This window comes from Saccoglossus kowalevskii, chromosome 11 (genome assembly GCF_978046115.1).
Source record: "Saccoglossus kowalevskii chromosome 11, keSacKowa6.1, whole genome shotgun sequence".
Lineage (NCBI taxonomy): Eukaryota > Metazoa > Hemichordata > Enteropneusta > Harrimaniidae > Saccoglossus > Saccoglossus kowalevskii.
The window spans coordinates 24266913-24294048 of record NC_140651.1 but is presented as its reverse complement, the minus strand read 5'-3'; the positions used below and the strand labels follow the sequence as shown (position 1 = coordinate 24294048).

Here is a 27136-nt window from a genome sequence, read left to right as displayed (position 1 = left end):
GCCACTTGAAAGCTTTTAAATGATACACAGTTAGTTGATATGCCCACTAAGGAAGGGTTTAAGCTAATAGAATCATCATTGTTCCCATGGAAACAAGTTTATTTGATGAAACCTTTCACTTGGCAAAATATACATTTTCATATTTGATGGAGTATAACTTTTTCCCCATGATGAAACTAGAATAAAAACAAGTTGCAAATAATCATATTCAAGATGGAGAGATTCATTATACAACTGCAGGTACTTTACATCATTTGCAGACATGTCACTATGACAACAAAATGATTGTATTCACTTTATAACAATAACAAAGTAATACAAAGAATTCAGACACCAACAGGCATTTGCTGTGCATTTCTTTTTTTATTATCTTAACTGAGAAGTTGGTAAACTCTTAAAGCGACAATGTCATCAGAACTGTACATTCTACCATGTTAAAGCGGGGGGGGGGGGTGTCACCTGCGCAAGCGCGGAAATCAAGTCCCAAGCGACGATAACAAGACACGCTAAAAATGCAAAGGCTCGTGGGTAGATGCTCATTTGTAAACTATGACAGGCTATGGCCATCTGATGCATGCGCAGGTGACGACTCCCCCTCTTTAATGTGTTCACCTACATCACAATATACGTGAAGCATTCCAATGCAATAAACATTGCACATGTTGCCTGACATCACTAACAAACACAAATTTAAAGTGGGAGAGTAGTCACCTGCGCATACATGGGAAATTGAGTCCCAAGCAACGATAACGCATGCTAAAAACGCAAAGGCTCGTGGGTAGAGGCTTGTTTGTAAACAATGACATGCTATGGCCATCTGACGCACGTGCAGGTGGCGACTCCCCCGCTTTAAAGCAAAATTAAAAACTATCTCTAGCTCATATTTGACTATGAAATTCTATACGAACTATATCTGTGATCCCCACTAAAAAAAATAAAATACTCTAAGTACCATAAAATCTGTAATAGAAGCCGCACCCTTTTGAATAATTGAGACCCAACAATTTCTAGAATGTGTAGATGCTTTTATAGAAGTCGCATCCCCTCTGTTGCGTTGTACCATTTTAATAGAAGCCGCAGCTTTAAAAGCATTCATTACTTACTTATATATACCGGTATATATATATTCTTTACTTGTACAATTTCTATATTTATTGTTGTTTTCATTCATTAATTTTGGTCAGCAACAGCTATTGCGCTCTCTCTGGCAGGTTAACTTTGACATAAACTAGGGTGCAATAACTATTGCTGACCAAGTCAAGCTAAATGCAACACTGTCAAATCGTCCAAATTATGAGTCAGGCTATGTCACAGTAGCGAAAAAAACAAGCATTTATTGGTCCTTATGCATTTTGCTTGGCGACAGAAAAAATACAGTACATTAGTACAAATTGTTTATCATTTCATTCACTTTATTAATGTATGAAAACAGGATTTCCTGAATTGTGTATTTTCACCTGAACACAAGTATATATCTTGTAATAAGCATGTATATTATTAAAAATGATAGGAATAATTTACACCCAATCCAACTGATGAGCCGCAAATGAAATGGTCATACCCATAAGACCCAGGAATACTGGCACACCATAGATTCCACGATGGCGCTTCTTTGGATCTGAAAACAGAGAGATGTAGTCACTGATTAGTCTTGATCCTGTGTCCTAAATGTTAGAGTTATACATCTACTACAGATATGATTTATCCGTATATTCAATTCCCATAGACTGGGCAACATCTTGATCCCCCAAATGTTGCCAGGACCAATCACAAACAAATGAATTTTCGAATTAACACCTCTGTTTTCCCAACACTAACTTTCCCCCAATGCTAACGAAAAAATCGTTTGTCTTCTACTGACTTCTTTTTCTGGTCAGTCTTTGAGAATTCATTAATATGCAAATTAATGTTTTAATTATTATTTATTAAATCTTTATGGCAGGATATGTTAATAAATGCACAAACATTTTATACAGTGAAGAACAGAAGACCGTACCTTAGTATATAAACAGGTTTATCATAATTTGTAATCAGCAGCTTTCATTCAAATATTCAATAGTGATAAGCTCATTTGGTTAATTAAATGTTTTATATAATACTTTCATAAAGCGTGCACATCCCTTCATGTGTCATAACAACTGTTCATTTATTCAGAATCAGTTCCGATTGGATGATATTGAACCCACTCATTAATATTAATTACACAACAATCAAAGCTCACATTGTAAGATGACGGTGGTGCTAAAATAATTCAAACTGAGAGTTCTCAAACTGACTAAAAGGGTATGTATGCACGCCAATGGGTGCACACATGACCCCCCCCCCCCCCCCCCGTACCCACACTGCAATTGTGGATCACCATATGCAGAACAGCCATATACACAAGAACTTCAGAAAATTACAGTCAAAAAAAAACACAGACTTTCTTTCACAGACTCAGTCATTGCATAACTATTCTAAAAATGACGGTTTGTCATGCGATTCTGTGGTAATCTTGCAGTTCACACAAATACGAATCCTTATTGCCCATCAGTTTTATAACCTTATCTTGTACATCCTCACCAAATATATCCATAATGTATTAGTTTACTACCAGTACTCTCATTTTTCATGTACCTCACGATACCTTTGCCACACCAACCCAAATCTCACTGTCCCCCCAACAACATGCAGTTACCTCCTGTGTAGTATCCACTTGCAAAGCTGCATCGACTTGCTATCCATAACAAACCAAAGCCAGTCGCTGTTCGCTATTAATATATAGATCAAAATAGAACATTTTTTACTGAACGTGAAGACTTGGTAATAACACAAAAGACATAACGTCACATAAATATAGCACGAACAGGGTTGTAAAATACGGTGCTAGCTGAAAATAGCTGCCCTCTCATGTTCAAGACCTTTATAATGTAGCAAGATATGACACCAAATTTTATAAAAAATGTTAAGTGATCATCGTGAATGAAGTTATTGTTATCAAAACTACAGAAACTCTAAAAATGAGTCCATAATGCACTGCTCACATTTAACTAAAATTAGGCATTCTGAGAAGCACTCTTTAAAACAAAGCAGAAATCTAGTTCCAGGTGTTTTTTGAGATTAAATCACAATGAGCCAAATTTGGTTAGGAGGATGCTGTAGCTGTTTTGGTGTACGTAACAGTATGGCGGTGAACGTAAAAGAATTAAAATTTGAAATGTAGACATTTTCCACTTTCTATCACATTATTGAGATGCAGCCTGAGCTGAAAATTAAATACTGTAAATCGCTTATTTTTCACTGCTGGGAATTTCCAAAATTTTAATATATTATGGCATTTGTGAAAATAAATTTCACTTCACAGAAATTTTCACTTCTACAAAATTTGGCAATTCATCTTCAGAGAAATTAAAGCAATTTACAGTATATCTGCTACTTTGTGGTAAACCTACTACTTACAGGATACTGCAATCCAGCAAATGTAAGGAAGAATAAATAAGACGGATACACCTCCAACCTGCACAAGACAATATAAAGGTATGTTAACTACATATTTTAAATATTCAAGATTTATTCATTCCAAATTATCCTGCAATTCAATCGATGGCGCCGGAATTACATACACATACAATTACATAAGGACGTCGACACCAATACACTATGCTGGTAAAATACTGTATCTATTTGTCGAAATAAACAAGCTCAATTTCTACATTCTTATGTTCCTTACACATTATATTGGAAAAGCTGAAACTGGAATTGCTAGATTGATTAATTTGCACAATACACACAGAATCTGTACACTACTAGTACTGTATATTCTGTGACAACAAACACCGTATTTAACTGGTGCATCTCCAATATAAGTGCACATAAATCGCTTTTATTGTATACTGGATCATTAAAATGCGACTTGTTTTGATGACAGAATTTAGCGCTGTCAAGAGTATGCATTATGAATAGAGCAAATACACAATGATTACTTACGTATTTTGATGAGCTCTCTGAATGCAGTTAAACATTGGTTCTTCATCACTATACATAGTGGGGTACTACAGAAATATAACAAAATAATTGTTAACAATGATAATAACAGTTTAACCGCAACACAATGTGCCCTTTCATTATCAAATATGAACAAGATAAAAAAGCATCACAGTTCAATACAAGTTTGGATGAGTAAATTTGCTATTATTTGAAGTTCATAGTGAGGTAGCTTCTATATACCTCCTCTTTTTTTTAATATTTAACAATAACAAAATTGTGTAGATACGACTTTCAGTTATATATACTTACTTCAACACCATATTCTTTACGAGCTTTGCTTACTTTGTGTGCCATGAACCCTACTAGGAACCAACTAGCAACACCGGTTAAGACCACATAACCAAATTCATCGGGTAGTTTTGACATTACAGGCATGGTGAAATCAGTTTGGAGTTCTATGGATAGACAGAAATAACACATGAAGTTTGTTTTCATAAAGCATGTGTTCACATAACACCCTACAGCATCAAAATGCTCTCTTTTAACAATAATTCCTGTACATGCACTGTGCTGCGAAAGTTCTTTTTTTTCTCAAATACGGTCGCTGATGTCAGTGAACATACCCGATACTTCATAACCATCGATTTATTGTTAGCTACTTTAATTTTGCGACTTGTTACAGTGATTGTTGAGAAATTTAGTCTTCAGCAATACCAAATTTGGTTTAGAACGCATTAAAGTAATGGTGCCCTCATTGACAAAAGTAAATCTAGAAAGGAACCCAGTCCAAATCCATTCAGTAACACCACGGTTAGTCTTTGCAAACTAATAATTGGCGTGCATTTGTTGATTCTAGAAAAAAAATTAAAAATTCTAAAAGAAAATCATTTTTGCATGACTTCCTGTATTTGTTTAAAGGTAACGAGTTAGCCACTCCTTATTCTAGATTAGCACATCTTTTGTCTCAAATGTTTACCAGCATCATGCATGTAATGAATAAAATCTGATTCATTTACATAATCACTGAAATGATGCCCTGGAATTTTGCCTGTCATTTTTTAATACAAAAATAGTCAAAAATTTGTTTTGAGGTTGTGACTTTATAGTAATTGTGAACATTTATATATCCACTACTGTTAAATACTTTATTTTTGCTTATACATCTTTTTTCCTATATTTTACATTAAACTTATCAAAACTTATTCCATGCAAAACACCCAAAAAGTCTTTTCAGTAAAAATATTGTCCAGCTAAAATAAAGTATTTTACAGTATTTACTGCTGGGTGGAACTAACCATTTGATGTAAGGGTGGCATCTATATTTGCATCTTTTGCACACACACAAGAAACTTTTCTTAAATATTTTACTTTTACTTTACATGTATTGTACTAACATTTTATTGCTGTCAACCAATGGAAATTATTTCTAACGATGCAATAAATTCATTATTATTATTATTGCCTCTAACTAGTGTATTGTAATATACCAGTAGTACAGAATGTTACAATTCTATGTATGCATTATTAATTGTACTTTGTGTAAAACACAAGTTTTGCTACACAGTACATTCATAAAGACATCAATTTTTAAGTTTCCAGTTTGGACAGTCACTGGCTATTTTTGACAACCAATTTGGCTATTTACATGCTCCAAGTTGCATAATTTTGAATTTTTGATTGCGTCTCATGTAATCTTACAATGAACCTGCATTATATATTTGGGGGGGGGGATGTATATTTTTAAATGTCCATCTTGGGCATAACTTGGATGTTGGTGTTATTCTTGGCAGATTTGCATACTTTCTATAAGCTCCATCGGAACAACATTGTGTGCGTGAACTTCTCGATAAACCTGACAATATTAGACCATATCATGGGAAATGTTGTCTATATCTATTTTCATTCGAAAAGAATCTAAATAGGGATAGCAATGCAATAAAGATTATTATTATTTATTATTACACTCCGAAAAACAAACAACGAATCACTATTTTATTTAAATTAATCAAAAATTATTCTAATAATTCATGTACAAAAGAAAAATGTTTTTATACTGTATGTATCCTATTAATTTACGATCTTGAAAAATCAATTATTTTATGTTTTTGCTGCACCAAAAGATTGCCCAAGTGTTTAAACAACACCAATGGACGATCGTGTGTAGTGCAATACAACTTAACTGCTTAACGAAAGAAGTAGTCTACTAGCTAGTAAGTACGGGACGAGCAATAGTCGTATTTCTTGCATCATGAACTCAGTGGAGACTACAGTGCAGTGTACTATACATAATTATTTTAGGAAACGTTAAGAGCCCTTTATCTTCTATATTGTGAAAAGAGATATTGAAATTATATCAATTTTTACACATTTAGAGTCTCAACTCTGACGACGAAACTGAGGACCGCATATAACCCGGGATATAACCACGACCCCAAATTTGAATTGAAAAGCATTCCAAGGCCCGCCCACAGTTCTACAGGCACTGTGGTCCGGACTTGAAACTTCGCCGATGGAGATAAACATAAATAAGCCGATTCACCACTGTATCCCATGTTAAATATTATTTTAAGAACCTAGTGATTAGACTGTAGGTCTATAACACGGTTTCATTGCACAGTTCTTCAAGTACCTACGTGCTTAGGAGCTGTAAAGTAAGCCTGTCTTTCGTGTCCAGGTGTGTACGCCAATGACAGCTTTGAATGGCCCTCTACTGACCTTTCTGTGAACTGTCAGAAGATCACGTCGACTACGAGATTCGGTACTGCGTGACTTTCAAAATATACAAAATGGCGGCAGACGTAAGTGAGATGCTTCGGGACTTTGCTTTGAAAAAGATGCAAGAACTAGAAAAAGAACGAGAACATAGGTGAATATTTTGACTTGTAATTGCTCCCAAATCCGGCTTTCACGTAGATAAGAGGTGCAGAGGTTGGTGTACGTCGCCATCTTCACTATTAGGCTAGTAACTAATTGCTATTTAACAAAACCCAAACCATGCCGAAACGACAAACCTAGACATACACGATCCATAAAATATCTCAACTGTATAAACCTAAAGATTTGCTCTCGTGATTTTCGTTCACGTATGTTATTCACGTACGTCAAACACGGTAGAAGTTAAACCCACAAATTGCGCGCATTACGCCATTTTATCCTACGGGAATGTGTTCTTCAAAGTGTAGAATGTGTAGCTGCCACTTTAGACAAAATTTGAGATGTCACTTGTGTATCTGGTTCTAAATGTGAGATGATAACTAATATTTCTAAACAATCAAACCATCTGTCAAATACATTTCCAGTCACCCAATTGCTGCCATATTGTGCGCTTTCTAGACGATCTAAGTAGCATCTTTAAGCAATACTTGTAATCTATTTAGAACAAAAACTAGTCAAATATATTTCCAGGTTTGTTATCTAGATGATCTAAATAGCATCTAATCTGGACTTGCAATTAGTTAGAACCAATGTATGCAGTTGTGTCTGTTGAAATTATTTTCAGGCATGTAACTGCAGCAATATTGGGTCATTCCAAATCATTCTAAAATGCAATTTCCATTTCCAATTTTTTAATAACACATCAATTTCATTCAATCATAACAACTCGAAAATGATACTTCTTTTTCAGATCGCCAAAAAACAATGAAAGCGTGAAAACAAAAGAAAACAAAGCAAAAAGTAAAGACAGCGCTTTGAAAGACAGGAAGGAGAACAATAATACATTTGGTACTGAAAACCCACACAAAAAGAAATCAGCTGACAAAAAGCAAGTGAAGGAAGTGAAAATAGAGACTAAACCAGAAGTTGAATCTTACTCGCAAAGTAGTCTTAAAAATATAGAGAAAGTTGAGCATAAGCAGGATGAAACACATAATATTGGGGATGGTAAGAAAAGTGGACAAGCTGTTGCATCTGATGGGAAAATCAAAATTAATATTGCCACCAAGGAATTGAAACTTCCCTCTACCACGGAAGATGAAGGAAACAGCGAGAGCGAGTCTTCAGGTGATGGTGATGATGTAGAAGACAGTGATAATGGGAGTGCTGATAATGGGAAACCATGGAGGAATGTACCAGAAGAAGGAGAAATTGTAGACAGTGATGGGAAAGACTCATCAGCTGCAAAGGAGAAAGCACAGGAAAATTCTACTGATAAAGGAAAAGATGGGAAAAGTGGGAAGAAGAAGCACAAAAAACACAAGAAGAAGAGCAAAAAGAAAAAACATAAACATGACAAGGACCGGGATAAAAAGAGAGCTAAGAAAGATAAAGAGATTAAAGAGGAACACAAAGACAGGAGTAGTAAAGAAAAAGATAGAATTGACGAAAGTAGAAGAGAAAAGAGAAAACATTCTCATAGATCACGATCTAGGTCAAGATCAAGGTCGAGGAATAAAAAGTACAGACGATCACGTTCGAGGTCGCGATCTCCTAACAGATATAGAAGAGCTTTCAATGATTTGAGATACAAATTGGAATCCCGTGAACACTACAAAGATAGACAGCGGCCATATGATGGGCCTCATAGCTCAAGAGACGTCAGATCTCATAGATCACGTTCTCCTAGGAAGGAAAGGACACCAGTGGCTGAATTTGATAAAGCTAAGTTGTTAGAGATTGCTAAGGCTAATGTGTATGCTCAGCAGAAGGCTGGCCTTATTCCACTGGAGTATCAGCTTCCGCCACCCACCAAAGAAGAAATTCTAGTTCAAAAATCAGGTAGAGTCAAATCAGATTTCACAGTATTGTGTGTGTCGGCTAGATTTGAATAGTTTTTCGGGTGTTTGGCCAATTTTAAGCACTTTCTCTTAATTGTAAATTATAACATCAAGTATTTATGATGATGTATACCAATAGTGTGACATCACAGGTGTTTTATAACACTCCATGTTCGTCTACATTGTCAGTTTACAAGACAACTTCATGTAACATAATGGTTACAGTAAACCAGACATATTATTTCTAGAGGGAACACTGCAGCATTATTATAATCCTGAATTCTAAATTTGTTTTGAAACTGCAAGAAACATGGAAACCAAACACTTTGATAGGCTTCATAATAGATATTCTAGTTTTGCTGAAATATTATACATTGAAAAACTGCCAAGTGGTCATGTTATACCAGTTATGCTTATAACTACTTGTATAGATGCAGGTTTAGTTACTCAATAGATCACACCTCCGTCAATGTATCATAATGAATAACCAATCATTATAATCGTATCATGATGATCAACCAATCATTATAATCGTATCACGATGATCAACCAATCATTATAATCGTATCATGATGATCAACCAATCATTATAATCGTATCATGATGATCAACCAATCATTATAATCGTATCACAATGATCAACCAATCATTATAATCGTATCATAATGAATAACCAATCATTATAATCGTATCATAATGATCAGCCAATCCTTATAATCGTATCATAATGATCAGCCAATCATTATAATACTATCGTAATGAATAACCAATCATTATATTCGTATCATAATGATCAGCCAATCATTATAATACTATCGTAATGAATAACCAATCATTATAATCGTATCATAATGAATAACCAATCATTATAATCGTATCATAATGATCAGCCAATCCTTATAATCGTATCATAATGATCAGCCAATCATTATAATACTATCGTAATGAATAACCAATCATTATATTCGTATCATAATGATCAGCCAATCATTATAATCGTATCATGATCAACCAATCATTATAATCGTATCATAATGATCAACGAATCATTATAAGCATATCACAATGATCAACCAATCATTATAATCGTATCATAATGATCAACCAATCATTATAAGCATATCATAATGATCAACCAATCATGATGATCAGCCAATCATTATAATCGTATAATAATGATCAGCCAATCATTATAATTGTATCATAATGAATAACCAATCATTATAATCGTATCACAATGATCAACCAATCATTATAATCGTATCATGATGATCAACCAATCATTATAATCGTATCACAATGATCAACCAATCATTATAATCGTATCACAATGATCAACCAATCATTATAATCGTATCACAATGATCAACCAATCATTATAGTCGTATCATGATGATCAACCAATCATTATAATCGTATCATGATGATCAGCCAATCATTATAATCGTATCACAATGATCAACCAATCATTATTATCGTTTCATGGTGATTAACCAATCATTATTATCGTATCATGATGATCAACCAATCATTATAATCGTATCATTATGATCAACGAATCATTATAATCGTATCACGATGATCAATCAATCATAATAGTATCATGATCAACCAATCATTATAATCGTATCATAATGATCAACCAATCATTATAATCGTATCCAGATGATCAACCAATCATTATAATCGTTTCATGATGATCAACCAATCATAATCGTATCCCGATGATCAACCAATCATTATAATCATATCATGATGATCAACCAATCATTATAATCGTATCCAGATGATCAACCAATCATTATAATCGTATCATGATGATCAACCAATCATTATAATCGTATCACAATGATCAACCAATCATTATAATCGTATCACAATGATCAACCAATCATTATAATCGTATCACAATGATCAACCAATCATTATAGTCGTATCATGATGATCAACCAATCATTATAATCGTATCATGATGATCAGCCAATCATTATAATCGTATCATGATGATCAACCAATCATTATAATCGTATCATGATCAACCAATCATTATAATCGTATCATAATGAATAACCAATCATTATAATCGTATCACAATGATCAACCAATCATTATTATCGTTTCATGATGATCAACCAATCATTATAATCGTATCATGATCAACCAATCATTATAATCGTATCATAATGAATAACCAATCATTATAATCGTATCACAATGATCAACCAATCATTATAATCGTATCACAATGATCAACCAATCATTATAATCGTATCACAATGATCAACCAATCATTATAGTCATATCATGATGATCAACCAATCATTATAATCGTATCATGATGATCAGCCAATCATTATAATCGTATCATAATGATCAACCAATCATTATAATCGTATCATGATCAACCAATCATTATAATCGTATCATAATGAATAACCAATCATTATAATCGTATCATAATGATCAGCCAATCCTTATAATCGTATCATAATGATCAGCCAATCCTTATAATCGTATCATAATGATCAGCCAATCATTATAATCGTATCATGATGATCAGCCAATCATTATAATCGTATCATAATGAATAACCAGTCATTATAATCGTATCACAATGATCAACCAATCATTATAATCGTATCATGATCAACCAATCATTATAATCGTATTATAATGAATAACCAATCATTATAATCGTATCATAATGATCAGCCAATCCTTATAATCGTATCATAATGATCAGCCAATCATTATAATCCTATCGTAATGAATAACCAATCATTATATTCGTATCATGATGATCAACCAATCATTATATTCGTATCATAATGAATAACCAATCATTATAATCGTATCATAATGATCAGCCAATCATTATAATCATATCATGATCAACCAATCATTATAATCGTATCATAATGATCAACGAATCATTATAAGCATATCACAATGATCAACCAATCATTATAATCGTATCACAATGATCAACCAATCATTATAATCGTATCATAATGATCAACCAATCATTATAAGCATATCATAATGATCAACCAATCATTATAATCATATCATGATGATTAGCCAATCAATATAATCGTATAATAATGATCAGCCAATCATTATAATTGTATCATAATGAATAACCAATCATTATAATCGTATCACAATGATCAACCAATCATTATAATCATATCATGATGATCAACCAATCATTATAAGCATATCACAATGATCAACCAATCATTATTATCGTTTCATGATGATTAACCAATCATTATTATCGTATCATGATGATCAACCAATCATTATAATCGTATCATGATGATCAACGAATCATTTTAATCATATCACGATGATCAACCAATCATAATAGTATCATGATCAACCAATCATTATAATCGTATCCAGATGATCAACCAATCATTATAATCGTATCATGATGATCAACCAATCATTATAATCATATCCCGATGATCAACCAATCATTATAATCATATCATGATGATCAACCAATCATTATAATCGTATCCAGATGATCAACCAATCATTATAATCGTATCATGATGATCAACCAATCATTATAATTGTATCACAATGATCAACCAATCATTATAGTCATATCATGATGATCAACCAATCATTATAATCGTAACAATGATCAACAAATCATTATAGTCGCATCATGATGATCAATCAATCATTATAATCGTATCACAATGATCAACCAATCATTATAATCGTATCACAATGATCAACCAAGCATTATAGTCATATCATGATGATCAACCAATCATTATAATCGTATCATGATGATCAGCCAATCATTATAATCGTATCATAATGAATAACCAATCATTATAATCGTATCACAATGATCAACCAAGCATTATAATCGTATCACAATGATCAACCAATCATTATAGTCATATCATGATGATCAACCAATCCTTATAATCGTATCATAATGATCAGCCAATCATTATAATCGTATCATAATGATCAGCCAATCATTATAATCGTATCATGATGATCAGCCAATCATTATAATCGTATCATAATGAATAACCAATCATTATAATCGTATCACAATGATCAACCAATCATTATAATCGTATCATGATCAACCAATCATTATAATCGTATCATAATGAATAACCAATCATTATAATTGTATCATAATGATCAGCCAATCCTTATAATCGTATCATAATGATCAACCAATCCTTATGATCGTATCATAATGATCAGCCAATCATTATAATACTATCGTAATGAATAACCAATCATTATATTCGTATCATGATGATCAACCAATCATTATATTCGTATCATAATGAATAACCAATCATTATAATCGTATCATAATGATCAGCCAATCATTATAATCATATCATGATCAACCAATCATTATAATCGTATCATAATGATCAACGAATCATTATAGTCGTATCATGATGATCAACCAATCATTATAATCGTATCCAGATGATCAACCAATCATTATAGTCGTATCATGATGATCAACCAATCATTATAATCGTATCACAATGATCAACCAATCATTATAATCGTATCACAAAGATCAACCAATCATTATAGTCGTATCATGATGATCAACCAATCATTATAATCATATCACAATGATCAACCAATCATTATAATCGTATCACAATGATCAACCAATCATTATAATCGTATCACAATGATCAACCAATCATAATCGTATCACAATGATTACCAATCATTATAATCGTATCACAATGATTACCAATCGTTATAATCATATCACAATGATTACCAATCATTAAAATCGTATCACAATGATTACCAATCATTATAATCGTACATGCATCTTCTATATTACATGTAGGTGGGAAGACAATTGATGAATTGACTCGGGTCTGTCAAAAGATAGCAGAAAAACAGCTTGAAATAGATTCATCCGATGAGGAACCTATTAACAAACCAATTAACAGTGATGATGAAGAACAGGGTCCATTTGTTCATCATCCCTTCCAGGTTAAAAGTCATCCATTGCCGACCATAGTTATGAACATCAAGGTATGCTGTGACACCACTTGCTTTGTTCAGGATTTCCTATACAATGTACCGTAAAAATTGTAATTGAGGCCGCGGCTTAAGGTAGCGAGACTATTATTTGTGCTGAAAATTATGATTTTCATATTTATTTATTAATTGATGAAATGCACTATAAACTTTCATGTGATAAAGTCAACATAACATAGAATGTCATGTAAGTTGGTTAAAATGTAGATTTTCTGAAGGGAAGCAAGGCAGCCTCAGTAGTGTTTTCCAAAATCAACAACACAGGTTTAATCTGTGTGCCTATAAGTTTCAAAGAAACTCGAGACAAAGCAATGTTAGGATGTGTTATCAGTAGCTATCTGACACACAATTAGTGTTTCCAAACATTTTAGTGGTTTGTCTCCGCCCCTATTTGTTTCACAGATTAGTCATTTGCATATGAATGTGTCAGACACAAGGTCACACAGCCACTGAAAAAAATCATTGATTTTGGTGTTTTCATATGTCGAATTTATCCAATTATACCTATTTCATTCCTTTATTTTTTTGGTTTCCAATAGCCTTACACATTTGGATGTCCCTACACATGTTAAAACAGACCTTGATGGGAAAACAAATTGATTGTGTCGATAAACAAGCTTGAAAATCTTTGCTGTTCCTTCGTGGACGTTTTCTAGAAGTTTATGTTTTTCAAAATACAAAGTCTTTAACAAAAAATAACGTATACTTATTGTCGTCGGATTAACACCAAATTTTCACAGCTTTAAGGTGACAGTGAGAGGAACTTGAATGTGTCCAGACAAACTATTTCATCGTTTATTTACCAACGAGTTGTGGTTTGAGTTGGGGGCAATGCGACTAAAACAGTAATTGAAATTCAGCACACTATTTTTTAATTAAAACGCGTTGCTTGAAAAAAACTGACCAGACACATTCAATTTACCAGACTATTGAACAACTAGGAAAAGTGAAAACAATACTTCTTATCGCCAGCATAAATGCGTAATTATTTTTTTTACAGAAAAAGTAATTTTTCACCTTTGGTTGAGTAACGCGTCGTAGAATGCAGATACGGGCATGCAAAATACACTTGTGAAAAGCTTGAAGTCTGGCGATTCTAAAAATATATACTTTCCTGGGTCTATTTGTAGTCATTTACTCACAATTAGAGGATGAAAACAAGTATGCAAATAATAGTCCCGCTACCTTAATTTGGTTCTGAAATAAGCGTCACAAAAATTACAGTCAACCCCAAAAACTGTTCACATTTATATTCCTAATTACAAGGGACAGGAAAAGTTTGAATATATACACCAGTAAAAGCATATTTTAGAAGCATGGGAACAATCCGGGGGGCATTGTTTATTCTGGGGGGTGTTTATTAGATTTTGAAGTTTTGTCGGGGGTACGTTTATTTGGAATTTGAGAATATATATTTTAATATACAGTCTGGTTATTTAACTTGTTGGTATCTGTGCATACACTGAGGCAAACTGGATCATGAATGACCGGTATCAAATTGCCCCCTCCTCTTTCTGTTGTGGGCTAACGTCTAGCAATGTAGCAACCAAAGGAGGCAAAACTTGTTTATTATTGATTGTTGAATTTATATTTCATATTTACAGAATGCTATTCAAAAGCCAGTACAAGACAAGGACACATTGCTAAAGCAGTTTCCTGTCTCAAGTGGCACTCAGCATCGCAAGAAAGAAGCTGAACCGAATCCGTATGGTGATTGGGTGTTAGTGAAAAAAGATTTTGAACACAAACCAACTACTGCCAGCTCTGCAAAAACATTTACAGAAACAACACCAGTCAATTCCACCACTATTGTCCCTGCTGCCATCACCGCCACAGCAATTACAACTGCAGCAGCTGTAGTGACTACATCCACTGCAGCAGATGTAGCTGTTGCACTTGCTGCAGCACCAGCAGTAGCTGCAACCGCTGCCGTCACTCCAGCAGTGGTTGCCCCCCTTGCCATAGCCGGTGCCAGTAATGACAGTGTCTTCCCAAAACAACCCAGTCAGCTGGTAAGTCAACATGTATTTTGTCTACTGTGAAATACTTTATTTTCGCTTGAAATTAATTTTAGCTATTTTCGCTGAAGGAGTGATTCAGTGAAAATAAAATCCAGCGAATATACCTTTTTCCTATATTTCACATTCAACTCATCAGAAATCAGTGAAAACAAATTCCATACAAAACACCCAAAAACACTTTTCAGCGAAAATTAATTCCAGCTCTGTGCTCTCGCTGTCGCTCGCAAATGTCGTAAATTACGAAATTTTGACAAAATTTACGAACAAAATAAATATCTATTAGTAGGATTTACGAACACATTTTGTACAAAATACCCTCGCAAATCGCGCTCATTTAATTGTCAAGACTCGACTGTGATCATCACGCGTGTTACGGTTTGAGTGATTGCCATTTTAAAGTTAAACAACGTCCCGTTACTTCTAAGATTGCAACAATTGTTACATGGTGATCACGATCAACACGGAACTGCCACTGAATGTATTTTTCCACTCTAAAGTTATTTTGGTGTCATCGCACATGCGTAGTTTAGTCGACATGTGTTTCAAGATACCCCGCGACATTACTCTGAGTATGGAACGGTTTCATGCCGTCCTTATCAAACACGTGATTTATTTATTTATTGAAAATGGAGACTACGTCAAAAAGGAGCAGACAACTGCTCGACGACTATTTTTCACGACGAGATGGAGAAACCGCTAAATCGTGTTCAGAACCAGAAACAAATGGGTGTCCTAACCCTGACAGCACCAAGAAACTGAAAGTTGATCGTACTGCATCACGATTTCAGAAATAATGGAAGGTTAGCTGCGGTTCCGTAGCTCTTTGGTGCGACATACAATCTAATTTTGCCCTACCAATTTCATTCGGACGTCTTGTTTTTATTTTTGTTGTTGTATGTCGAACATGGGCCGGCCAGTCTCTGTCACGTAAATAATGCGGTCGGCAACATAGGGCTATGATTCCACAGCTAATGGAAGGTGAGACAATGTTAGCGAATCGATCGAAAAATATTATAATTTGTGTAACATTCTTACCGGGCATTCTTAGCATTGAGATCGAGTTACAAGACCGAAAGTTACTTTAGTTACTTTTTCACTTTAATTCAGAAATTTCGATGAAAATAAATAGTCATTTTGTGTCGTCATAAACGTCAACATGCGGGTTTGCACGATGAGCACGGGAGATTACTTCATAATAATATTGATTGGCATAGAGTTTTTTTCTGAGAAATTTCCCGTGAAAATTTATTCACAGACTTATGTTCTTGGCAGTGAACTTAGTGAACTTTTGAATGATGACTCGTTTTCCCCACTGTTAACAATGTGAGCTTATCATGAATATGTTTAATTAATACTGAGTTATTCAAATAAAGGTTCTGGTGTCTACATTTTATATTTTGTTGTGATGTTTTGTTGTACCATCATAAATGGTACATTTTGTGGAGCAGACTGCCTAATTTGATGTCATGAAATTACACACAAAATTAGAGCTCAGGTTGCACCAGCAAGCACCATTTTCAGCATGCTGTTCTTGTTTTCGGCCGACGACAGAGGGGACACCTCCCTCTCCTTCTCTCTTCCCCGTTGTGCTCGGTCGCGGGAAAATGCTCCGCAGTTTCCAGACAAAGTTTACTAATACTTTTTTTTCTTGATTAGTAAATTTACTATTACCTAGCAAATTCCAGAGAGAGCCCAGCAGCTAAAATAAAGTATTTCACAGTATCTCATGATGTTTAGATGGTTGCAGCTTTTTTACATAGGTTTTGCAACAAGTGACAGAATGAGTTACTGTCGGGGGATGACTAAAAAGTATATTTATGTTGATTCTGTTGCTAAAAGTGTTGTAAATTATTTGCATGATGAGTATGCAGCTGCTATTTACTGTTTTATGCAATTAGCAAAAAAAAAATTAAAATGATTTCAAACATCAATGTATGTACTCTTATTTATATTGTGCATTGTCAACCTTTTTAATTTTGTTCCCCTTGGTCTTCATTCAAAATAAAAAAGAAATCCACATTGAAAATAACTGTACCTTAAATCAGTAGAATTGCATACCTATGCGGTAACATGTTAGTTCTCTAGTTTTTCACGAAACGGGTAAAGAAATAATAGCTACATTTAGCTCAGTCATTCTCTTCCAAATATGTGTTACTTTTGGTGACTCTCACAGTCATGTGTTATATCATGGTTATTAAATGCCAAATGGATGATCTTTAAAAGTCATTCATCCTGGTACTTTCTGGGTGGACAAACTCAACATAACTGGAAATTTCTAAGTATTTTTGTCTTTAAAGACACAAGCAGTTATCATTTACATTAAACTTGAGTAACAATTGAGGTGTATAACATAGAAACCCAGAAAGTGTCAGAATATGTAACATGAAGAGGTCCTATATTTTATCCTATCTGACTGAGACATTTGCCTCCTGGTTTATATATTTGTCTCAAATTTGTACTCTCGTGAGAGAAAATGTCCAAATATGTAAGAAAACACAAGAATAAAAATTTGATGAAACAACCCTTTAACAATTCATGAATATGCATTAGAGGACTGTCCATTATAAGGGAAACAAATTACTTCATGCTTCCATCTCAAGACCCACATAGATGGTCCATATTTTCTGAACTGAGAGAACAATTCTGCCACACATTTTCTGTGGTGAGAGTACTATATAATGCTTATAAAACCCAGTTTTCGGAAGGTCTACTGATGGAATTATTTCAAGTTGACTTCTTTACCCTTGATACAGAATGTTGATATCACTACCATGGTTACTGAACGACTACAAGCCATGCGTAAACTCCAAGAAAATCCACATGATGTTGAAGCCATGGGGGTCATGTACAAGGCAAATCAACAGGTAAGGAATCAGCAATGTCTTCCACTTCATTATTACTTTGCTTGTAAAAGAAAAAAGAAATGTCAGTCTTAATGTCATTGTAAACTTTTTTCTGTACTTCAGTATACTAACTTGTCTCCTCTTCTAGATCCAGTCCTGGGCCCAGGCCAGTCACAAACCTGGACAGTACACTGGTTCCACTGATGCTCAGATTCTCAAACCCACTGAACTTGCCAACTCTAATCCCAAAGGACAGGCCTGGGCTAAAAAGGTATTGTATTTCATTGGTCAACACAAGGTTTGATATTTGCTCACTTTCAGGTGTTTTTGGTGTACAATATAATCCTTGGCTGTGGTTCTCTGACTCCTATCCACTTTGTGATCATTATTCTGGCTATCAAAAAGTATCCTCTGATAATTGAGGAGTATAAAACTTAACGGCTTTAATACACGTAAACTGAAAACTGCGACCACTCGCAGAATTATGTTGAAAAGCAAAACAAGTACATGTTTTAAACAGCCCATAATAACAAATATTTACTAACTGGAAAACCTGTTATGGATTTACACACACTGAACGACTGTTTAAAATTCTACATCTAACTAGGGTGTCTTTATAAATAGAGGCTCCTTAGCTAGATGTAGATTCATGATTAAAACTGTGAATGCTGGGATTCTTATCTTTACATGTGCTAAATTTTAAACATTTCATGGAAAACAAATTGTTAAAATAAAAAACTTTTTAAAACAGTAAACATGTATATATGTATTGATAAGGTTTCCCATCATGCACTTGAGCCTAGCAACTTGTTTCCTGTTGTGGTTTGGACATGAGAGACCCATTGCTAACGCTCCCTTGTTCAAACCATTATTATCATGTAGGCTTTCACATCCAGTCAGCTTTGGGGGTTTTGTAATCTGTTCCTGACCAGTTTTGGGTTAGATATCGATTGCTTTTGAATTTCATCTTTTTATTAAATTGTGTTCTTATTAGTTTATTTTGAGAGTGACTAATGATGTGATAGAAGCCTTTCAACATCTGGAACTAGTGTTAGTAACTCTTTCAATGTTAAAAAAATGTTGTATATACCGTATTTGTCTGATACCATGCCCTAGGCAAATGTTGCCTCCAAATCTTTCTATATTGATGCTTTGGGGCATCATTATTTCAATCCATTGTAGCCTAAATACAATAGTCATGACAGAAGATAGGGTTTTTGTTCACAAATTGCAATCATGTGATAACAAGATATCAAGAATATTGCTGGTGTCACTAATTCAGGCATCAGACGTGAGTAAAAGGCCTTCATTTGGTTCCAAAATAAATATTGTTATAATGTGATTTTATTGTCGTATTTATTGGTTTTGATTTTGTTAGATCAGTCATGCTATTTTATAAGAACACAAACTAAACTTGGTTTTGAGTTGATATAAATATTTTTAGTTGTGATTGTAATGTAATACGAAAAATCAATTCTTTGGTTTGAAACACTTCATGCAAAAAATATCTGCCATGTTTTTCCATGCATAAGTTGGTTGACCTGAAACTGTGTTTCTTAAACTGATGGATCAATCTGGGTATTAACCAATCAGATTGCTGGGTGATGCCAACCATGGGCAGGGTTTTAAAGGGGCTTGTTATTGGACAAATATGGTATAATCCTCAGTGTATAGAAGTGCATTTCCCAACAAAGTGCACTTAAAGTTGCACCCTGGGATTGTTCATAGAGCTTTATTGTGTTCCTGTGACTGGTATGAAATACTTAATGGTCTAAATTTGCATAAAATATGTGTGTGATGTTCAATTTTAGTAATTTTCAATGACCAGCCGCAGTAGTTTGAAACAAGACAGAATCTGTGTGAATTTAGAACATCAAATATTTCACATAATACAGGTAGTCCCAAGACCCAGTAAAATTCAGAGTGCAACTTTAAAAGCATTTTCCTGTCATCTGTTGTCTCAACTTTAGGATTGACATAAGTGTTCATATAAAAAATACATTACTCCACTAAATATGGCCATACTCCTTTTCTTGCATGTCTAGTAACATAGCGCTTCTACATGTACATGTATAAACTAGATAGTTAAAATAAAGGCCATAGACAGTGTTGTTTTGATCTGTAGTCAGTAAATGTTTTTAGAAGTTTTCCATATCGGGGAGCGACTGCAGAGGAACAACTTACAGTGCTTTCACACACCGACGTCATTTTATAAACGTTTGGCTTTGTGCGCTTTGTCACTAGACTGCACGACGTACAGGATTGCTGAAAGATTTCAATCTGACTACAGTACATGTATAAGAAACTACAAATGTACAGATAATGACATAATTTGTTATAGACAAATCTAAAACAAAAATTAATCATTGGACACAAAGGATAAGCTATATGCTCACAGGTCAAGCAGTGCTTGTATACATACTGATCCTGTAATAGATGTTAAGAGGAATAGGTGATTTTCGGTACAATTGCGAGATCTCGCGAAATGCATGAAAGACGCGCGTCGAACAATTTGATTTTGAACTAGAATTTCTTTATTTCGTAGCTTACATTGACCGGCCGATATTCGACATAGGAATATTGCTTCCGAATACCCTTACTTAATCGAAATTGCCTATCATCAAATGTGGACAGCACATCATTAAGCATGGAAATGTCCCCGAAATACTTTAGCGTTTGTCGAATCCCACGCTATGTTTGACGCCACTACGACGCTATGACCTTTGTTTGTCCTGTTTTTACGTTCGATTTCACGCATAACATGTGATTCTCGCAGTGAACGGAAAATGGTCTATTTGTGAAGGTAAATAAGTGAAATGCACCATGGGAGTAATACCATCCTGTCATAAATTAACAACAGTTTGAAATCCATGTATAATTTCTTTGTCTTCTTTTAATTATATATTCACTAATGCTTAAGTTAAGATGATTGTCATTTTGGCTTCTTCATTTGAATCTATCAATATTAAAGAGTCAATGTCTTTACCTGTGCATGCAACAGATTGCCATAGTGTGTTGTTGCATTCACCTATGAGCTTGGCGTTTTTTGTACGTAATATTAGCGTAATTACTGTGCATGCACAGGTGAAGACACTTATGCTTTAAGGTTGTTTTATTAGCTTTTTACAGTGTCTGTGAATTCTTAATTAGAACTGGTCGCAGGACATGTATGCAAAATATGTAGTAAATTTTAATCCTTTTGGTCAGCCGGGAGGGGGAGGGTAATAAATTGGATGTGTTAGCCCATGATGATAACTGGAAACTTGTTGCAGGCTATGTTGTTAAGACTTGAAGCAAGACGTGCAGTCACCAAGTGGCTGATGACGATTGTGATGAAGTAAACAACGCTCATGTAGGTAGGTAAACAATCAAAATGATAAAACACAAGTACAGTTATTAAAGTGGTTAATACAGTAACAAATATTAATAGAAAGTGAAAAGCAATCATTTGAAGTTTTTAGCTAAATTGTTGAAGCTGTGAGCAGTCATGCTTTTATAAGAGTACTTTGGTGACTGCTGACAGCTTCTTAAAAGATGCTCTCAATGCTGTATGTGATATTCCATCCTGATGTACAATAATTGTTGACAGTGGCCTTGATATTTGAACAGCATGTGATTAAGCCCCGATTTGTTATGTTTGTCTCCACTGAAAATGCATAAAAACACAATCAAGAGGGAAGAAATGGGAGTTTACACATGTACCAAACATTACATGTTTTTAATGCATCTTCATCCTCAAACTCTCACAATATCAACAATATTTTTTTTTTATAAATGCTTATTTTGTAAAGCAGTAATTCATCAAAAAGACATTTCTTGCATCATATTTGCTGTATTAGAAGCACATCTGCAAAAGAAGCATATATAAAACTACAAGTCCATGCATTGTAAACATTAAAAACACTTTATTTTAACCATAGACTTCTGCATGTCCCTTTTTTAAATGCATGACCTACTAATAGAGCAAATACAGTAGGTCTATATGACATCATTTGTTTCCATTTCTGCCAACCAGGATGCAAATTTCTGATAAAAAATTCAGCACTAACACACTAGTTCACAATCTGCTGTGACAACATTGCCCAGGACATTATACATGCATATAGAGTAATAGGAACAAACATCACCATTATTTTATCTTTACATGTAATGTGGACAACCTTTTTTGCACGCACAAAGCACAAACAACTATGACTTGTTAACACCAAGTGTTAAATTTGATGATGTCCCAGGTATGCAGATGCCTTCCTGTGTTTTATGATATTAGAATCAGTTCCATTATTACTGCTGCTGGCCCTTCAAATAAAATTACATTCCATATTTTATGAAGTACTTAATTGAGGAACTTACATTGAATTCAGCACATTAACAGAAATGATATCTAATGTTCCATAAAATCTAATGCTCAAATTTACTGGTGGAAAAAAAATCTTGTTGATCTTCATTATTTTCAGGGTCACATTTAAAAAGTTGTTACACTGTCTGACTGTCTGTTTTTTCGTAAAGAGTAAAGTAAACAAGAAGGAAAACAAATTTGGAGGGGCTTGTATAAATACAAAAATACTCTTTGCAAAAAATGGGTTGGTTTTACATGTACTTCACATTTAATCATGTGTACTACTGTCTCTCTGTGATCAATAAGTTAATCATTGGGTGGGGTCTTCATCTATGCAATGTGTTGTTCACACCACCAGTGCCTAGGTACAAGTATGATGCTATGAGTTATGTAGCATGGTTATCTGTTTGCCATAAATTTGATTGGTGATAATAAAATCAATTTATGAGCACTGTGATCTTTATGTGTGTGTCTCAGATAATTAGATAAATGTTAATTCAAATTTTCTTGTGAGGACAAGGTCAAGACAATGTGCTTTTGTTGGAGTAACGCTTTTACCATAGATTCTTATGGCAGAGATATCATGCTGCATCTCAAGTAAATTGTAGGCTGGTGATATAGAGGCTGAAAAACTCAAATTTTTGTTTTGGATTATTTCAAAAATTTGGGTTTTAAAAAGTTAAAATAATAAATTTTTCATTGTGTTCTATGGAATTGTGGTAAATTTTTGATAATATTAGGCCAAGTTTCTCAACATGTAACACACAACAGAAGGCTATTTCATGGTGCCATGGGACAGTAGCTTCATTATTTTACGTAAAATAACCAATGAAAATTGTCATGTTATTCATGACTAACTTTTTCGAAAATTATGAGTGGGTTTCTACTTAAAACTGACAATGTGACTAATTGGTTTACTCTGCAGGACATGTTCCATAATACGCTACCAGTGAAGGGTGGCATGGGTATGTATTTGCTACAGAAAATGGGATGGAAATATGGTGAGGGGCTTGGAAAGCATAAAGAAGGATCCCTGCTTCCTTTGTGTCTAGACGTTAAAACTGACAGGAAAGGTAAGAGAATACTGTGTAATTTCAGGGGGGAGAGGGAGGAGAAGTTCAAAATGTTATCTATTAATAAATGAATTAATTTCATATCTTCAAGATGGTCAGTCAGTACAGTTGAAAAATCTTCAGTTATTTTCAATAAAATATTTACTCTACCTACATGTTTTCATGAAAGATATTGAATAAACTGCGATCAGCTTTATCTTTCATTCAAAACTAATACTTTAAACTCTGTGAAATTTTCAAACAAAGCAGATGTTTAATTTGTTGTCTGTCTTGATCACCAGGTCTGGTAGCTTGCGGAGAAACTCAGAAGAAGAAAGCAGCAATCAGTATGCCAGCTCCAATAATGAAAGATCTGTCTGGCAAACATCCAGTCTCTGCCCTGATGGAAATATGTAACAAGAGAAAATGGCCGCCGCCAGAATTCAATTTAGTCCATGACAGTGGCCCAGACCATAAGAAAAATTTTGTTTTCAAGGTAAGGACATGAAGCTCTGTTTCAGCAAATCTCACTGCATCTCACTTTTTAACTTTGATTATTAGTACAGTAACCAGGGTGGTAAACTTTTAGTATCATGATTATCAAACGATAATGCAAATGGAAAATTGCAGAATAACAGGAAGTAATATAGAGTCTCATTGTCCATTTATTTTTTATTTAAAATGTTTCTCGATTTGATTGTCGTGTCAGAAATAACATGTACCAAATTGAAAAGTTATGATTATTAAATCTTTCAAAATGGACCATGAATACAGCTGATGTTTTGTTGCCATGGTTCAACTCAGTGGCCGTTTAGCTAGACTACTGTTCGTACACATTTCATCAGCCTTTACTGAAGCTCTAAACCAGGTCTTACCGGTTACTATTTTTCGGACATACCATTGGTCAAACCCTGAATCAAAATTCACTGTCGTATCTACCTGATTAGACAATGGCACATGTAGGGCTGAAACCTCTTGTCTTGTTAGCTTGTATTTTTGTGGTTGCACTCAGATTCATATTTCATACATAAAATAGGAAGCTGAAACAATGGCCAATATTTGAATATGTATTTGCATGAATTCAGAGCATCAAATAATACACATAACAATCTCAAGAGGCCAGCCAAGTGAATTTAATTTTAATCATTACTTTATTTACCAGGTAAAGGTTGGTGCTGACCTCTATCAACCGACAGTGGCTAGTCCTAATAAGAAGCATGCCAAGGCACAAGCAGCTACAGTTGCCCTCCAAAAGATGGGATTGATCCCAGCTGATGGTCCATGATCATAGAAGATTTGAACATGACTTTATGTATTAAACAATGCACAGTGTAGACTATGGACTTGTGGGGCATACATTGAAAACATTTTTGTGCACCTGTATTTCTAAACCAGTAAATGCATTTTTGCTTGTCACAGGTCATGTCCAAATAGAGTGAAAGCAAAAAAGGAGTTTTCATTTCGTGAAAATGTGCTACCTGCAGCGTGATATCAGAGTGGATTCACTTCCAGGCAGCAGGAATAGGTGGAATTAGGCAGATATTTTACTCATACCAGCTTCAGTTTTTGTACTAAGCTTGATGACTCAGTATTTTAGGCATTCATTCATTGAAAGTTTGTGAAATGTTTGTAAAATATGGAACATATTTTTATTGCAAAATAGCTCCGAGAGACAACATTACTGAAGATGTTCAACATCATGAGACATTGTTTCACTTTGTTACAATATGGTGATTTTTACATAGCCATTAGGAAGGCCATTTCTGTGCCGAGATTCATGTTTGTTTTGATCTTTAGAAAAGCTTGAATCTGGCAGATGTCATTGCTGAACAGATTCTGCTGGTAAATTAAATAGCTTCTCTCACCTACTTCAAACCCTAACAGTCAGAACCAATCAGAGCAGCTTGTTGACAGGTTTTTTCGATGTATCACATTCTGCCATGTTATGTATCCTTTGACTCAACTGTCACCATACAATAAAAGTACATCTATTTGCAAGTCTTCTTAATATCACCCAGTTCTTGAATCTGGTAGAACCTTGGGCAAAAAACAAAAATTTTTACTCTCATCCTAAAAAAATTCTTAGTTTTGTTTTACCCTTTTGAGTGCCAATGACAACTTGTCACCATCGCAAATTAAAATTTGGATAATTTGACCTGTCGCCATTAACAAGTCATGGCATTCAAGAAGTTGAAGATTGTTCATCAATATTCATGTATCATATTCCTGTACATAAGTATGATTTTATTATTGTATATGGCATATACCTATAAACAAAATTGCATGGGAAAAAAGGCTACAAGGCAGCCACTGCGCAATGTCTGAAGACGAGCACAGTTAATTTTTGTTGTTGGATTGCTGCTAGAACAGGTGTGATCCAGAGCTCTCCATATTCATTATGAATATATTTGGCAACAGGCAATATGAGTTTAGATGATTAGGGGATAAATTTTATCCTGTTTTACAACACATGCTGTCATACATGTATGCAAATAGACTACTGCTTATCTTCATTTACAGTCTAAATGTTATCTATTTCAATAAAATACAATAAATAATTTTTCGTTTCATTATTTGCTTGTTGACCACTGGTAGCATAGTGGTTGTCGCATCAGACTCGTGATTGGTAGACCCAAGTTCAAATCCTACCTTAGGCTGAACATCAAAAGGGTCGACCCCTACCCTGGGTGAGTGTGCCACAGACTCGATGGGAAGGCCAATCCACTGGCCAAGATTTATTCACTAAAGAATGCGACTTTGGGGGAATCTTGGTTAAGGTCCACTATTAAATTGCCATTTGATAGGGAAATGGCCGCACAGCCCTGTCATGTAGTCCCAAACGGGAAATGACTTCAGTGTCAGCACTTGCAATTTGCACATACAAAAAAAGTCAGGAGAGACAACAGTGACATTCAAAGTCCAGAACTGTCGTCTGGCACAAAAACATTTTGAAAAAAAACCTACTAGATCATTTAATGGATAATCTGACCTAAAAATAACCATGCACCAAGTGTCTGATTATGAGGTTAAATAGCCCAGGCATTGTTGTACTGAATGTTTTAGCATATTTAATTTGCAATAGCAGTACAGAATTGTTCACTTGCACTTTATACTAAATCATTAAATGGAAAAATCC

General features: G+C 34.4%; 2 protein-coding genes across 4 annotated transcripts; one reads left to right on the top strand and one right to left on the bottom strand.

Moving 5' to 3' along the window:
• Positions 1-343: 343 nt before the first annotated feature.
• LOC100366983 (glutathione S-transferase 3, mitochondrial-like) lies at positions 344-6718 on the bottom strand. Of its 2 annotated transcripts, none has more exons than XM_078013018.2 (6): positions 6600-6718; positions 4276-4421; positions 3967-4031; positions 3439-3496; positions 2678-2750; positions 344-1618 (listed from the first exon to the last, which is right to left on the bottom strand). In XM_078013018.2, the coding sequence occupies exons 2-6, from the start codon at positions 4399-4401 to the stop codon at positions 1518-1520; spliced, it is 423 nt and encodes a 140-aa protein (XP_077869144.2). In that variant the 5' UTR covers positions 4402-4421; positions 6600-6718; the 3' UTR covers positions 344-1517. The 2 variants fall into 2 exon arrangements, with proteins under 2 accessions (XP_077869144.2, XP_002739172.2); XM_002739126.4 differs by having other exon boundaries at positions 6596-6705.
• On the top strand, positions 6699-26558 carry LOC102807074 (protein Son-like). Of its 2 annotated transcripts, XM_085505048.1 has the most exons (9): positions 6699-6832; positions 7592-8682; positions 13552-13742; positions 15353-15760; positions 18523-18633; positions 18761-18883; positions 23874-24021; positions 24303-24496; positions 25163-26558. In XM_085505048.1, the coding sequence occupies exons 1-9, from the start codon at positions 6753-6755 to the stop codon at positions 25283-25285; spliced, it is 2469 nt and encodes an 822-aa protein (XP_085361174.1). In that variant the 5' UTR covers positions 6699-6752; the 3' UTR covers positions 25286-26558. The 2 variants fall into 2 exon arrangements, with proteins under 2 accessions (XP_085361174.1, XP_085361175.1); XM_085505049.1 differs by lacking the exons at positions 24303-24496; positions 25163-26558 and adding an exon at positions 21885-21968 and having other exon boundaries at positions 6701-6832; positions 23874-23934.
• The last annotated feature ends 578 nt before the right edge of the window (positions 26559-27136 follow it).